Source organism: Hyaena hyaena, unplaced genomic scaffold (assembly GCF_003009895.1).
Source record: "Hyaena hyaena isolate Hyena2069 unplaced genomic scaffold, ASM300989v1 scaffold_227, whole genome shotgun sequence".
Classification (NCBI taxonomy): Eukaryota; Metazoa; Chordata; class Mammalia; order Carnivora; family Hyaenidae; genus Hyaena; species Hyaena hyaena.
The window spans coordinates 1,253,528-1,267,583 of NW_024080859.1; the positions used below are offsets into that span (position 1 = coordinate 1,253,528).

The 14,056-nt window shown below is 50.1% G+C and overlaps 1 protein-coding gene across 2 annotated transcripts; it reads left to right on the plus strand.

Annotated features, from left to right (window-relative positions):
- Window positions 1–822: 822 nt before the first annotated feature.
- SMIM7 (small integral membrane protein 7) lies at window positions 823–13,789 on the plus strand. Of its 2 annotated transcripts, XM_039243446.1 has the most exons (5): window positions 829–1,020; window positions 1,103–1,144; window positions 1,629–1,681; window positions 7,247–7,337; window positions 12,667–13,789. In XM_039243446.1, exons 1-5 carry the CDS (start codon window positions 995–997, stop codon window positions 12,680–12,682), a joined length of 228 nt encoding a protein of 75 aa, XP_039099377.1. In that variant the 5' UTR covers window positions 829–994; the 3' UTR covers window positions 12,683–13,789. The 2 variants fall into 2 exon arrangements, with proteins under 2 accessions (XP_039099376.1, XP_039099377.1); XM_039243445.1 differs by lacking the exon at window positions 7,247–7,337 and having other exon boundaries at window positions 823–1,020.
- Window positions 13,790–14,056: the final 267 nt, after the last annotated feature.

Here is a 14,056-nt window from a genome sequence, read left to right on the forward strand (position 1 = left end):
CGCCAGGCGCCGCCCCCAACCCGGCCCCCGCGGGAGAGGAGGGACTGCCCCTGGCCCCGGGGCGGGTCGCGGGGCCTTTCTGTCCCACAAAGCCTAGTCGGGTGTCCCCTACTCTGTCCCTCGGGCCATCGCGACCCCATGCAGCCAAGCGAGGGGGGTGCAGGGTTCCCTGTGGTGTGCTTTGGACAGGGTAGCTGTCCCTTGGTGGGGGAGGGGTTCCTTCCAGCACGGAGCCCACCAAGGCGGGACGGGTCGGTCAGGACCCTGTCCAATGGGACTCGATTAGGATCCATGTGGAGCCCTTAGATCAGGACCTGCGTCCTCTGTGGGGCCCGGGCAGTTGTGAACCCCATCTTGCCGTATCCTAGAGGGTCAAGACCCCAGTTCTCTGTGGAACTGTCATGACCCTAGTTCTCTATGGGGCTCTGTAAGTCATGATCTCCATTCCTCACGGGGATCCCTGTTCTCCGAAGGGACAGCTAAGTTGGGACCTCCGCCCCCCGTAGCGCCAGCCTAGTGGGGATCCCCGACTTCCACTGGGCCCAGGAGGAACCCCCCCCGCCCCAGGCATCCGTGCCTAGAGAGCCCACTGCATCAGGGCCCATTTCCCTGTGCATCTCAGTGGTCAGGAGGCCCGGTTTCTCCAGAAGTCGCATCGGAGACCCCAGCCCAGAAGCTAAAGCTACTGCGGTTAATTCTCCAGCGCGGCACGCCTCCAGTGCGTAACCTGATACTGCCGAGATGACCCCGCCCCCAGATGACGTCACACCACCGCCCCGCCCTTTCTTCAATACTCTCGGGGCCTCCCGGAGAAAAGGGGCGCCTGTTCTTTCCTAAAGGGGCCAGGCCTGCAGGGGGCGGGACCCTGCATGTCTTGGCCTTCGATTGGACCAGCCCTCGCCTGCGCGGCTTCCAGATTAGTCGGCTTGTGCTCCTCTCCCCGCCCTCTTCGAGGCTTCCGCTTCCGGTCCTGACGGACGCTTCGGCTGTAACGATGATCGGGGACGTCCTGCTGTTCGGGTAATTAGGGGGGCCGGAGGCTGGGGTAGGAAGGCTAGGAGGGACAGGGGGAGGCCTAGGTAACCTCATTCTCCCTTCGCAGGACGCTGCTGATGAACGCCGGGGCGGTGCTCAACTTTAAGCTGTGAGTAGGCCGCTTTGGATCGCGGCTCCACCCAGGGGACCCGTAGGCCCGCCCCCGCGAGCGTGAGCCCGCCCCCTGTCGTAGGCCACGCCCCCAAGGCCCAGCCAGCCCTCTGGCCACGCCTCCATCCTGGTCTGTCCTTGGGTGACCCTCCGCTCCACAGTGACTTGAAGTCGAGACTCTTCGTTTCCCGGGGATCTCACTTGCATCCTGGAGAGCCTCGGGCCGCTCCCCCAAAAGCTCTTAGCCTTCTGTACCCACAGACTAACCTCTCCACCTTCGTGGCTGCAGGTCTTGCTGTGATTGCCGGGTAGGTGGTGGCCCAGAAAGGGGCGTTGAACCACCCGAGGTCACACAGCAAGTCCGCCGCAGGGCTAGAGCTGAAACTGGGTGTCCGAGGCCCTCTGAGCTGGGGGTCAGGGCCAGGGGACTGAGTGGCCTTTGTGTCGCGCCGAAAGTGGACACTGTTTGTTCCTCTTTGTAGGAAAAAGAAGGACACGCAGGGCTTTGGGGAGGAGTCGAGGGAGCCCAGCACAGGTAAGGCCTCCTTTCTGGACTCGGAAACTGGTCCATTTCGGAGAGGACAGTTTGTTCTTACCAAGCCCTAACTCAGTTTTCTTTTTAAGTGTGTGTGTGTGTGTATGCGAGAGAGAGAGAGAGAGAGAGAGAGAGAGAGAGAGAGAGAAGCCTGAGGATGTGCTGTTCCTTCTGCTCACCTATCCGCCCTCTTTATCCTGCTGAGCCTCCCCGCAAAGGTCAGAACTCACATAACTTCATACAGTTAGAATTTTCCTTTATGTATGATATTATGTGGCTAATATTTGCCCCTCACACCTCCTCCAGCTTGTTTGGGCCCATTTCTGTGCCCTTTTGGTGTCAGTCTTCCTGCATGAATGAATGAATGAATGAATGAATGAATGTCTTCCTGCATGAATGAATGAATGAATGAATGAATGAACGAACGAATGAAGAACGAACGAACAGCCTCACGAGTAGCTATTGCTTTCAGAGTACTGCAGACCTGGTGTTTCTTTTTCATTTTTTTTGAATCAGATGCCAACATTAGCTTTCAGATAAATCAGATGTCACATAAAAATCCAGTTGTCTGAATTTTCAAGAAAAATCTTCAAGAAAAATCTGAATATCCTACAGCTCAGGGTTCAAGCAATCTCTTAGCACCTGTTGGGTGAAGTTGAGTAAAAACAGGACCCCGTTCAGGCAGGGCCTGTGGCCTCTCCCTCATCCCAGCCCCAACCCCCTCATTTAAAAAAAAATTTTTTTTTAACGTTTTTATTTATTCTTGAGAGAGAGAGACAGAGCATGAGCATGGGAGGGACAGAGAGCGAGGGAGACACAGAATCTGAAGGAGGCTCCAGGCTCTGAGCTGTCAGCACAGAGCCTGATGTGGGGCTCGAACTCACAAACCTGAGCTGAAGTCAGACGCTTAACTGACTGAGCCACCCAGGTGCCCCCAAGCCCTCATCTTTATATCGTCTCACCCGCCTGGCCTCTGGAGGCGCTAGAATGGACACTTTTGCTGAATTTATTCATGGGACTCATTGAGACATGAGACGTGCACATGACTACTATGTCCGTACATTTATTCACCAAGCGTTACTGAGCACCAGCCACATGTCAGCCACTGTGCTGGGGACACAGCAGGGAACAAGACAGATGTGATTCCTGTCTTGTGAGTTGTCTCCTCTGGGGTGGGGCAAGCAGTTCCGAAACAAGGCACGAGCCGTGATGGAGGTGACGTCAGGTGAGGCTAGTGACGGAGTTGCTACTTCAGCTGGGGTGTGTGGAGGGAAGGCCCTTTGAAAGGGTGGCGTTGCAGCCAAGGTGGTGGGTGCCACAATGGAGTGTTGCTTACGGAAGATAGGAACCCTGAGGGGCAGTGACTTTGATGGCAGTCTGGCAGCTCGCTTTTATTGGGGGCCCACCTGGTGGTGGCTGCCTCGTTAGGTACTTCCTATGGGTATTTCCCTCCACCTCCACCCCTGAAAGGTAAAGGGCATTTTCCCATTTTACAGATGAGGAAACTGAGGTTCAGCCTTGTGGCTTGACTTGCTTGTGGTCAAGTGACAGCCTCCTGATCGGAACCTGGGTTTTTCAGATCCCACAGGTGGTACCCTCCGTCACTAGACTATCCACCCATTCACTCTTTTGTTCATACATCCATTCATCAATTCATTCAGCAGCCGTATATATTGCTTACCCACCCTGTGGAAGGTACTATACCAACTCCTGGCACTGTGGTCTACAGATCTAGATCAGAGGTGGGGTGGGTAGGAGAGTAGAACGGCTTGGTGGTGGTGAGAGGGTCTGTGACAAGGACAGTCACAACAGTGGCTTCCCTGTGATCAGGGGCTCTGTGCACGTCTCCTTCCAGCCAATAGTCTTGTGCTTGCTGCTGACACTGCAGAGAATGCCCCTCTCCCTGTGCCTGGCCGACCCCCGATACCGTAGTGGCCGCGTGTGTTGAGAGCCTATCTCCCCCATTTACCCAGGAGGAAACCGGGGCAAATATATGCCAGGGACTTACCCAGGTCACTTGTGTGGAAGGGCAGTAAACTCCTGCCCATGTTTAAGGTCGGAGCTTAGGCACTTCCTCGACGCTTCTCATGCCCACCTCCCAGCATGGGCTAGGTTGGGGCCCTCATCCTGTGCTCCTGTGGCACTTGTCATGGTGACTAATCAGGTGTGTGATTACTTGTTTGGTATCTGTCTTCCATGTGAGCTCCTTAGGGCAGGGATACCTGTCTCGCTCCTCCCTGTATCCCCGGCACTTGGCTGCTGCTGCCTGGAAGAAGTGGCCTTCTGTTAGCACGTGGCGAAGGCAGCAGAGCCTGTTTTTGCAATGCTGGGCTTGCAGAAGGGCCTTGCCACGCGGCGCCTCTCAGCCATCCTGAGGATGGCCCCGTGTTTGACATGGGCCATCCAGGCTGAGCTGCACGTGATATCCCATGGGGTGAATGACACCGGACTCCTCTAAACCGTGTTCAGCAAGACTGTGTGCTCATCTGGTGCTTGGATGGGACAGCGATGCCCAGTGGCTGTCGTGTCGAGTGGCTGTGTGTGTTTCTGAGCTCCTTGCCTGGTATTCCCTTTTACTCAGTAGACAGCCCCCGGTCTGTAGGTGACATCTTGGGTAGCGCCCTTGCAGGTTACCCAACATGGACCCGCTCATTTTTCATTCTGGAGGATTCGTGAGGGAGGGTGATTGACTTAAAAACCCTGAAGGAAGGTTCTGGAACCCACATCTCTGGAGTCTTATCGTACTGGATTGTTTCCTCTCGGACTGGGTTCCATTCGGTGGTTTCAAGGGCTAGAGTGAGTCATCATCAAAGCAGAACTCCCCTTCTACGTGCCTGAATTAGTGGCTTTTTCAGCTGCAGACACTGAAAACCCAGCCCAGAGTGGTTAAGGCAAATTGATCCCCCTCCGAGGACAGAACTGTTCTCAGGCACAGGTGGATTCAGGGCTCTTCCCGGCCGCCCTGCGTGCAATCTTGTTGTCCTTCTGAGTCGGTTGTTTTTACGAAGGTGGCCCTAGACCAGGGCTTGGCTCATTTTTCTGTAAAAGGCCAGATCTAAACATTTTAGGCTTTGTGGGTCACGTATTCTCTCTCTTTCTTTTTAGTGTTCATTTACTTACTTTGAGAGGGAGAGAGTGTGTGCGCATGTGCAGGGGTGGGGGGTAGCAGAGGGAGAGGGAGACAGAATCCCAAGCAGGCTCTGCGTTGTACTCACACACTGGGAGACCCTGACCTGAGCTGAAACCAAGAGTCCTACATGGACTGAGCCCCCAGGCGCCCCCGTGGGTCACACCTTCCCTGGTGCCACATCTCAGCTCCGTTCCTTTTTTTTTTTTTTTTAATTTTTTTAATGTTTTATTTCTAAGAGAGAGAGAGAGAGACAGCGTGAGCAGGGGAGGGTCAGAGAGAGGGAGTCACAGACTCTGAAACAGGCTCCAGGCTCTGAGCTGGCAGTCAGCACAGAGCCCGACGCGGGGCTCGAACCCACGAACCGCGACATCATGACCTAAGCGAAAGTCGGACGCATAACCGACTAAGCCACCCAGGTGCCCCATCAGCTCCGTTCCTTGAAAGCAGCCATGGCAAATACAGACATACCTTGTTGCATTGTGCTTTGCAGATAATGGTGTTTTTTTGCAAACCGAAAGTGTGTGGCAACCCTGAGTGGGCAGGGCTGTTGGCACTATTTTCCCAACAGCATTTGCCCACTTTGTGTGTCTGGCATATTTTGGTAATTCTAGCAATTTTTCAAACTTTTTCATTGTTAAATTTGTTATGGTGCTCAGTGGTCCGTGATTATGATTTGCTGAAAGTTCAGATGATGGTTAGCATTTGTTAGCAATATTTTTTTTGAGAGAGTGCACGTGCGCTCACTGGGGAGGGGTAAAGGGAGGAGAAACTTTTTTTTTTTTTAATTTTTAATGTGTGTTTATTTTTATTATTATTTTTTTAATGTTTTATTTATTTCTAGGAGAGAGAGAGACAGCGTGAGCAGGGGAGGGTCAGAGAGAGAGGGAGTCACAGACTGAAACAGGCTCCAGGCTCTGAGCCGGCAGTCAGCACAGAGCCCGACGCGGGGCTCGAACCCACGAACCGCGAGATCATGACCTAAGCAAAGGTCGGACGCTTAACCGACTAAGCCACCCAGGCGCCCCAAATGTGTGTTTATTTTTGAGAGAGAGAAGAAACAGTGCGAGCAGGGCAGGGGCAGAGACGGGGAAACACAGGAGCCTAAGCTGGCTCCAGGCTCCGAGCTATCAGCACAGATCCCAACACGGGGCTTGAACTTACAGACTGTGAGATCATGACCTGAGCTGAAGTCGGCCACTTAACCGACTGAGCCACCCAGGTTCCTGGGAGACAGAGAAGCCTAAGTAGGTTCCATGCTCCACGTGGGGCCCGATGTGGGGCTTGATCTCCGGACCCTGAGATCATGACTGGAGCTGAAATGCAGAGTTGGACGCTTAACTGATTGAGCCACCCAGGCACCCCAGCATTATGTATGTTTTTAAAGTTTATTTATTTTGAGAGAGAGAGAAGGGATGAGGCAAAGAGAGAGGATCCCAAGCCGACTCCACACTGTCAGCATGGAGCCTGATGTGGGGGGTCAAACTCCCGAACTGTGAGATCATGACATGAGCCGAAACCGGGAGCCAGATGGTTGCTTAACCTACTGAGCCTCCGCATCCCAGTGGTATTTTTAAAATTAATGTATTTACATTATTTTTTAGGTGTAATGGTGCTGCATACCTAATAAACTATAGTGTAGTATAAACATAAGTTATATATACACTGGGAAACCAAAAAAAATCATTTGACTTGCTTTATTGTGGTGGTCTGCAGGGTTTGCCTATATATAAATGAGGGGGCGTGGGTGCATTTTGATTAACTTTATAGACCCTGAAATGTGAATTTTATTCAGTTTTTGTGTCTCACAAAATATTCTGTTGATTTTTCTTTAACCGTTAAAAGGTATCAAAGATATTGTTAGCTTATGGGCCACATAGAAACAGGTGGGAGGGGTTTTTGCCAACCCCTGACCCAAAGGGCTGGGCTGACAACTTCTTCGCCCAGAAAGGGGGACAGAAAGCAAATGCCTCTTGGGGGATGGGCATGGAGGAGGGCACTTTGGGGATGAGCACTGAGTGTTATGTGGAAACTAATTTGACAATAAACTATTTGTAAAAAAATAAAAAAAAAATTAAAAAAATAAAAATAAAAATCAGGTGATCATCACTAATTCATAAAAAAAAAAAAAAAAAAAAGAAAGCAAATGCCTCTTTCCTAGTAGTTGGGATAAAAGTCCCAGGACTGACTCTCATTGGGTAGCCTTGGGTCACATGTTCCTCCCTGAGCCAATCAGAGGATGGAGGCTAGGAGCTCTCAGGGGTTGGTCAGTGACAGCCACTGCCCGAATGGGGAGCGGAGGCGACCCACAGGGAAAGCCGTGCTGCCCCTGGAATGTGGGGCAGTGGGGTGGGGGCGGGTGGAAACTGCAGAACACATTGCGCCGCGACAGCAGACATGTGAGCAGCGCCTGCAAGAATGCTTTTCTGACTTTCCAGGTGACAACATCCGGGAGTTCCTGCTGAGCCTCAGATACTTCCGGATCTTCATCGCCCTGTGGAATGTCTTCATGATGTTCTGCATGATCGTGTGAGTCCAGCCTGCCTGTCCCCTTCATTGTCATCCTCAGTGCCGCTCTCCCGATTGACCCACCCGACGGTCATCCTTTGCCTCTGTGGTCGGCACTTTTGCCTCACGCTTTCTGCTTTCAAAAGAAGACCTCTCCGGGCTGGAGAGGAAACGTGGGTCTACAAAGAGGAAACGTGTCGCTGTGTTCGAGTCCGGAGTTTTGATTGGAACATGGTGTTCTCCAAGCCCTGGCTGTTCCTGGTGCCTCGGTGAAGGCTGCCGAGAGGTCCCTTCCCTCGAGCCGTGGCCCTGTCCCCTCTTGCGTCTACTTGGCGTCTGCCGAGGTGGAAAGTGTGGTTTGTGGCTGGTGTGCTGCTGGGTCCTGCGTCCTCCCCTGCTGGAAGCCAGCAGTGTGTTTCAGACCCTTTTCGGTTTCCATGCCCATTTTTCATTGCCTCATTAGGCTTAACAAATCTAATCGGATCGGTTTTGCTTCCGGCAGCGGGGCCTTGATTTTGATGCTGCTATTAATAAACTGTGAGACTCCTAGTAAACAGACCCAGGGGAAAAATAGTAGGAGAGATTTCTGGTGTTCTTGTCCATGCTGGTCCCTTACATCACCCTCAAGAAGGAGAAAAGGAGAAGTCGACTGTCCTGAGTAACTGAGATGTTGAATTTAGGGTTTTTGGGGGCACCTTGTGCCAGCCCAGTGGCTGTTGAGATGATTCCAGGACTTAGGAGATGCGGGGCAGGGGGGGTCTCACTGTGCCACTGAAAAGTGTTTCAGAGCCGGGAGTGAGGACCGTGATGTATGCCCAGAGAAGGCCTTTTTTTAGGAGCTTGGTTGAGGCCTGTCCAGGTCCAAAGAGGGCTTGTGAAGAGATCAGGGAATTTGCAGAAGAGTGTGGGAAGCATAACTCAGATTCACAGGAGGTAGAACAGTGTTGGGGGTGCTCTAGCCTTGATCTTTCCACGTTCCCACCCATTCATTCATTCATTCATTCACAACTATCCAGCATGGGCTGTGCCTTGGGCTTATAGCTGAGACCAACACAGCCATAGTCCTTGCCCTCAGTGAATGCACACAGTATAGCAGATGGGACAGGGACAGAAAACAAATAGGAAAAACTCATGAGGCAAATGGGAGGCTCTCAGTTTGGGATATGGTCGGGAGGAGCCTCTGAGAAGTGCTGTTTAAATCAAAACCTAAAGAACGAGAGGCCGACTTACCATCTGCAGAGCTGAAGAGAGGCACGGTAGCCCTGGAAGCAGCATGTGCAAAGGTCCTGGGGCAGGGAAGAACGCGTGTGTTTTTATCATTTTGTTCTTTTCTGTCCAGCGGCTTCCATCATCCTCTCACCCAGCCCAAATAGCTTCCTTTACTGCTCATCTGCTGGCCTGGGACTAAGATGGTAGCCTCAGGCTCTGTTGACGTTCCAGCTCAGCCCAAGGGTAGCTCAGTCAGTAGCCTGGTGTCCTGATTTTGCTTCCTGGGAGCAGAGCCTGACTGACCTAGCTAGGTGTCACCCAGGTCCACCTAGATTGGAGTTATCCTGATTCCAGCAGAATCAGTTAGGTTGAATCAGCCAACCACGGCCCTTGGGCCATACCTATTTCCTGGGTTTTCTGATGTTTTATTGTCACGACCCACACCATTTCTGTGACTGCTTTTGGTTACAGTGAAGTGCTTGAAGCTTTGTGATGGAAACTGCCTGGCCTGCAAAGCCCAAACTACTTAAGGTGTGACTTTCTGCACAAGGAGTGTGCGGACCCCTGACCTAGGCCAGCTCTCTCGGTTGGGGCCACGAGTGAGGGACGATCCTCTTCAGAAAGGGCTCTGTCGGGGAAGCAGTGACCGGCTTTCCCAGGATATTAAAAAACCGGAAATGACCTCGGCTCCGGTCGCCATCCCCAGGTCATGGGATCAATCCCCAGGGCATGGGATCAATCCCCATGTCAGGCTCTGTGCTGAGCTGGGAGCCTGCTTAATATTCTCTGTCTCTCTCCCTCTCCCCCTCTCTGCCCCTTTCCCACTTAAGATTCTCTCTCTCTCTCTCTCTCTCCCCCTCTCCCCCCTCCCCTGTTCAAGTGGTTGCTCTCCCTCAAATAAATAAAGTCAGGCCTTAGATGTGTTAAAAATAACGAAGGCTTTGTAAATAATAAAAGCTATTATACTTTTGCCGCAAAAAAAAAAAAAAAAGAAAAGAAACTGGAAATCACCTAAATGTCAGAGAATGGGGAAGAGTCAGGTAATTCGAAGGACGCCCGTATGACCGTTAGGGCAGCCTCACTGAGGACGTGCTAGAAGTTTCTCTCTACGTGGGGGAGTGTTATGAAAGCAAAGAAGGCTGGATGTCACTTACATGCACACTCTGGCCTCAGTTGTGGTTTGTACGTGGTAAACGTTGAATAAATGCCTGACGTCTAAGGGGAGAATGCTTCCAGGCAGGGAGTTGGATCTACTCCACAGAAGGTGACTGTGCCCAGAGTGACCGTGGTCTGATCCCTGAGGAGTTAACAGGCCCTGAGGGGGATGGTTCATCGTCCCTGGACCCACTACTGTACTGCTTGAGCTGAGCTACTTTGGAAACTTTAAAAAGGCACAAGAAGCTTGAAATACAGAGAGAAACATGCCTGAAGGTTTAGGGGTCATCCGTATTGCCAACTGCAACTTAACGTTGGAACACGTCACAGATAAAGTAGATGGATAGGTGCCCCCTGTACGGCAAGTGTTAATTGCAGACTGGAGGTGCTGTGTGTGTGCGCGTGCGCACTGAACTGTTCTTTTAAGCCTACTCTGCGCTGAAATCTTCATAATAAAATACTGGGGAGAGGAAGATCGGGAGAAGATGAGGGTGTCAAACCACGGAAAAGGGTGAATAAGTAAAAAAGAAAAGTGCAAGTCGGTCTTCACAATTCAGTATTTTGTCGTATATACACAGGGGTTGTGAACCGATCTAAGAGTAGAGCGTTTTCATCACCCCCGAAGGGAAGGGAAGAGAAGACTCGCACCCATGAAGCGCTTCCTGCCTGTTCTTCCCTCCCTCCAGCTTTCTGTCTTTATGGATCTGCCTGTTGCGGATATTTCACATGCGCAGAATCGTGACAGTGCGGGGCCCCTTCTGTGCCTGGCTTCTTTCACTCAGCGTGATGGCCTGTAGGTTGAGCCACGTTGTGACGTGTGACAACACTGCATTCCTTTCTGTGGCCGAAGAATCGCCCATTGTATGGCTGTGCCTCGGCTTGTTTATCTGCCCGTCCGCTGATGGATATCTGGGCTCTTTCCATTTTGCGGCTGTTACGAACATCGCTGAAACAAACATTTGTGTACAAGGTTTCAGTGCTCTCTGGTGTAGACCCAGGAGTGAAATTGCTGGGTCATATGGTCACTCTATATTTATCCTTTTGAGCTTCCGCCAGACTATTTTTTAAAGTCGCTGCAGCAGTTTGCCTTCCCAACCAGGAGCAGATGATGGGTCTAGTTTCCCCACGTCCTTGCCAACGCTTGTGATTGTCGGTCTTTTTGATTATGGCCATTCTAGGGGATGGGAAGGTCGATTTGCATTTCTCCGATGGTGAATGACATTGAGTACCTGTTCATGCGCTTGTTGGACATTTGTATGCCTTCTTTGAAAAAATGTCCATGTAGATCCTTTGTCCATTTTTTAGTTGGGTTATTACTGAGTTGGAAGAGTTCTTTTTATAGTTTGGATCCCAGTACCATATCAGATACATGATTTGCAAGTTTTTTCTCCCATTCTGGGGGTTATCTTTTCCATTTCTTGGTGGTGTCCTTTGAAGCACAAAAATTTTTAAATTTGGTAGACTCCAGTCTATTTCTCCTACTGTCACTTGTGTTTTTCGTGTAATAGCTAAGAAATCATTGCCGGGCCCAAGGTCATGGAGATTTAAGCCTAAGTTTTTCTTCCTTCCTTCCTTCCTTCCTTCCTTCCTTCCTTCCTTCCTTCCTTCCTTCCTTCCTTCCTCTCTCTCTCTCTCTCTCTGTCTCTCTGTCTCTCTCTCTCTCTTTCCTTCTTTCTTTCTATTTTGAGAGAGCACATGAGGAGGGGAGGGGGAGAGAGAGAGAGGGAGAGAGAAACCTAAGCAGCTCCGTGCTGTCAGCATAAAGCCCAATGCAGGGCTTGAACTCACGAACAACGAGATCACGACCTGAGCCGAAACCAAGAGTCAGATGCTCAACCAACTGAGCTACCCAGGCACCCGTAGGCCTAAGGTTTTTTTTTTAAGAGTTTCATAATTTTAATTTTAATTTTATTTATTATTTACAAAAATTCTTTAATGTTTTATTTATTTTTTTTTGAGAGCGTGAGCAGGGGAGGGCCAGAGAGAGGGGGACACACAGAACCAGAAGCAGGCCCCAGGCTCTGAGCTAGCTGTCAGCACAGAGCCCGATGCGGGGCTCGAACCCACAAACCGTGAGATCATGACCTGAGCTGAAGTTGGATGCTCAACTGACTGAGCCACCCAGGCGCCCCTTAATTTTAATTTTAATAGTTAGGTCTGTGATCCACTTTGAGTTAATGTTTGTGGATGGTGTGAGGTAGGGATCCCGATTCATTCTTTTGCATGTATTAATCCATTGTTCCTGCACCTTCTACTGCCCTTTTTTTCAAAAACACTTTTTATTTTGATAAGAATTTGGATTTATAGAAATGTTGTAAAGGTAACGGAGTTCCAGTGTGTGTGTGTGTGTGTGTGTGTGTGTGTGTATTTTAAGTTTATTTTCAGAGAGAGAGAGAGAGCGCATGTGTGCACGCACATGAAAGCAGGGAAGGGGCAGAGAGAGAGGACCCCAAGCAGGCTCTGCACTGTCAGCACAGAGCCTGACGCAGTGCTGGAACTCAGGAACCTTGAGGTCATGACCTAAGCCAAAACCAAAAGTTGGACTCTTAACAGACTGAGCCACCCAGGCAACCACCCCCCACCATATAAAGCTCTGTCATAACTTACATACTCATTCTCAACTTCATGGACATTTATACAGTTTTCAAGCCTTTCCTATTCTAGATTTTCTTTACGGGAACAGTGTTAACATCTTTTTTTTTTTTTCAATTTATGAAAGTCATCACTGACTTGAAGTAACAGAGAATGGGCTAAGGATTCTGATGAAGTAGATACTTTGTTAAGTAGCTTTTTTTTTTTTTTTTTTAAATGTACTGTTTGGTAGTACTAAGTGTATTCACACTGCATAACAGAAAAATTACTTCTAAAACCATAAATGATACAAAGTAATCTTAATAATAGCAACAAACATTTTTCTAGAAGGGTTTTCAGAGCCATAGCTTTCGTTCCCATCTTCATGGACATTTCTGCCCTCTGACTTTTCCAGGCTGTTCGGCTCCTGAGCCCCAGATCTACGCCTTCCCGGTGACCAGGAACCAGGAACCGCCTTCCCGGATGCTGAGTCTCCCTTCCTCTGCTCCTGACAACTTCGAGAATGGTTTTGCCTGGAAAACCAACGACCTTCCCAGAAAGCCCAAGCTCGTGGTGGGTGGAAAAAATGTTCGCCAGGCTGCGCACGACTTCCCAGCCCCATCCTTGTTTTCTTTTCAAAGATCTTTTCACTGTGGTCTCTGCCTTGAAATGCTGACTACTTCAGGAGTTTGAGGAGGGTTTACGGAAGGGGAATGTGGTAACGTTGCATTCCCCACAGATAAAAGAACATGGCTAGGTTGTTTTTTTAGATCGGAATTCCTCTTCTTCCAAGCTTCTGCTAGAAACCCATTTCTGGATATTCCTTCATTTAGTTTTTAATAGCCGTCTTTTTTTGGTTCCGGTTACACAAGTTTTGAAGAAATCCTCTTTATCCAGGGATCTGAAACAGAAAGGTTGGCTTTTGAGTTTGATGCAGCCTCTTTATTGGACCATATTTACGAATAACAAACAAGTTCATTGTTTCTGGGCCCATGTCCAAGTCTAGATGGGCTCTGCTTGGCCACCCAGTGTCGCTGAGGTCATTCCCAGGACTTTAAGGGTGAAGTATTACCGATTCCTGTGGAAGAGAGCTACAGCATAGTTGACAGAGGCAGATGTGAGTGTTAGGAGAAACTTTGCCTTGCCTCGCGGCCCTCTGTTAAAGTCACTTTTGGGGCCATCGTATCATTTTCAGAAGGAGAGTGACTTAACGCGGGGGTACTGAGACCCAGTTCTCAAAGTTTGGAATTCCGGGTCTGCTTTTCAAGTGAGTGATTTCAAGGTTGAAAAGCAGTGAGCGTCACTCAAGGAACTTGAGCATCTTGCACGGAAGCTTCATTGCAAGGCGGGTCTTCTGGCGCCAAGACGCAATGCCGGTGGCCGGCACCCAGCTCCTGCCCGTGTTTGATTTGTTCGTTGTGGTTTTTGCAATCCTGATTTATAGGTAAACCTGACGGGAGAAAAAAAAAGTCACTAAGTAAATCTGCAGACTTGCGGAACGAAGTAGCATTGAGAATAAAGCTCATTTCTAAAAAGGATCTTTGGTTCACACATTTTTTAACCCAGAAATTAGTTGACTTTCCACTCGAGTGGTTCGGAATCACACGGTGGGCAACGCTGAGGATTTGATTCGGAGGCTGTCAGAACGTCAGAAAAGAGGCGATATTTAGATTTCCCTTTTGGGGTTTTGCTGATGAATGTCAGGCCGGGATTGACCCGGCCGCTCTTGGCAGTATCGAAAGAGCTGGTGACAACAGCAGGCTGCTGCCAGACCAGGGTCAGATCCACTCCTGCTGCTCCGCCAA

Excerpts from the sequence above, each read along its gene's own strand:
- SMIM7 (XM_039243445.1), top strand. The coding sequence starts at position 995 with ATGATCGGGGACGTCCTGCTGTTCGG. Across the intron at positions 1,021-1,102 it reads GGGGACGTCCTGCTGTTCGG|GACGCTGCTGATGAACGCCG; the intron begins GTAATTAGGGGG and ends CTCCCTTCGCAG. Across the intron at positions 1,682-12,666 it reads GTCGAGGGAGCCCAGCACAG|GCTGTTCGGCTCCTGAGCCC; the intron begins GTAAGGCCTCCT and ends TGACTTTTCCAG.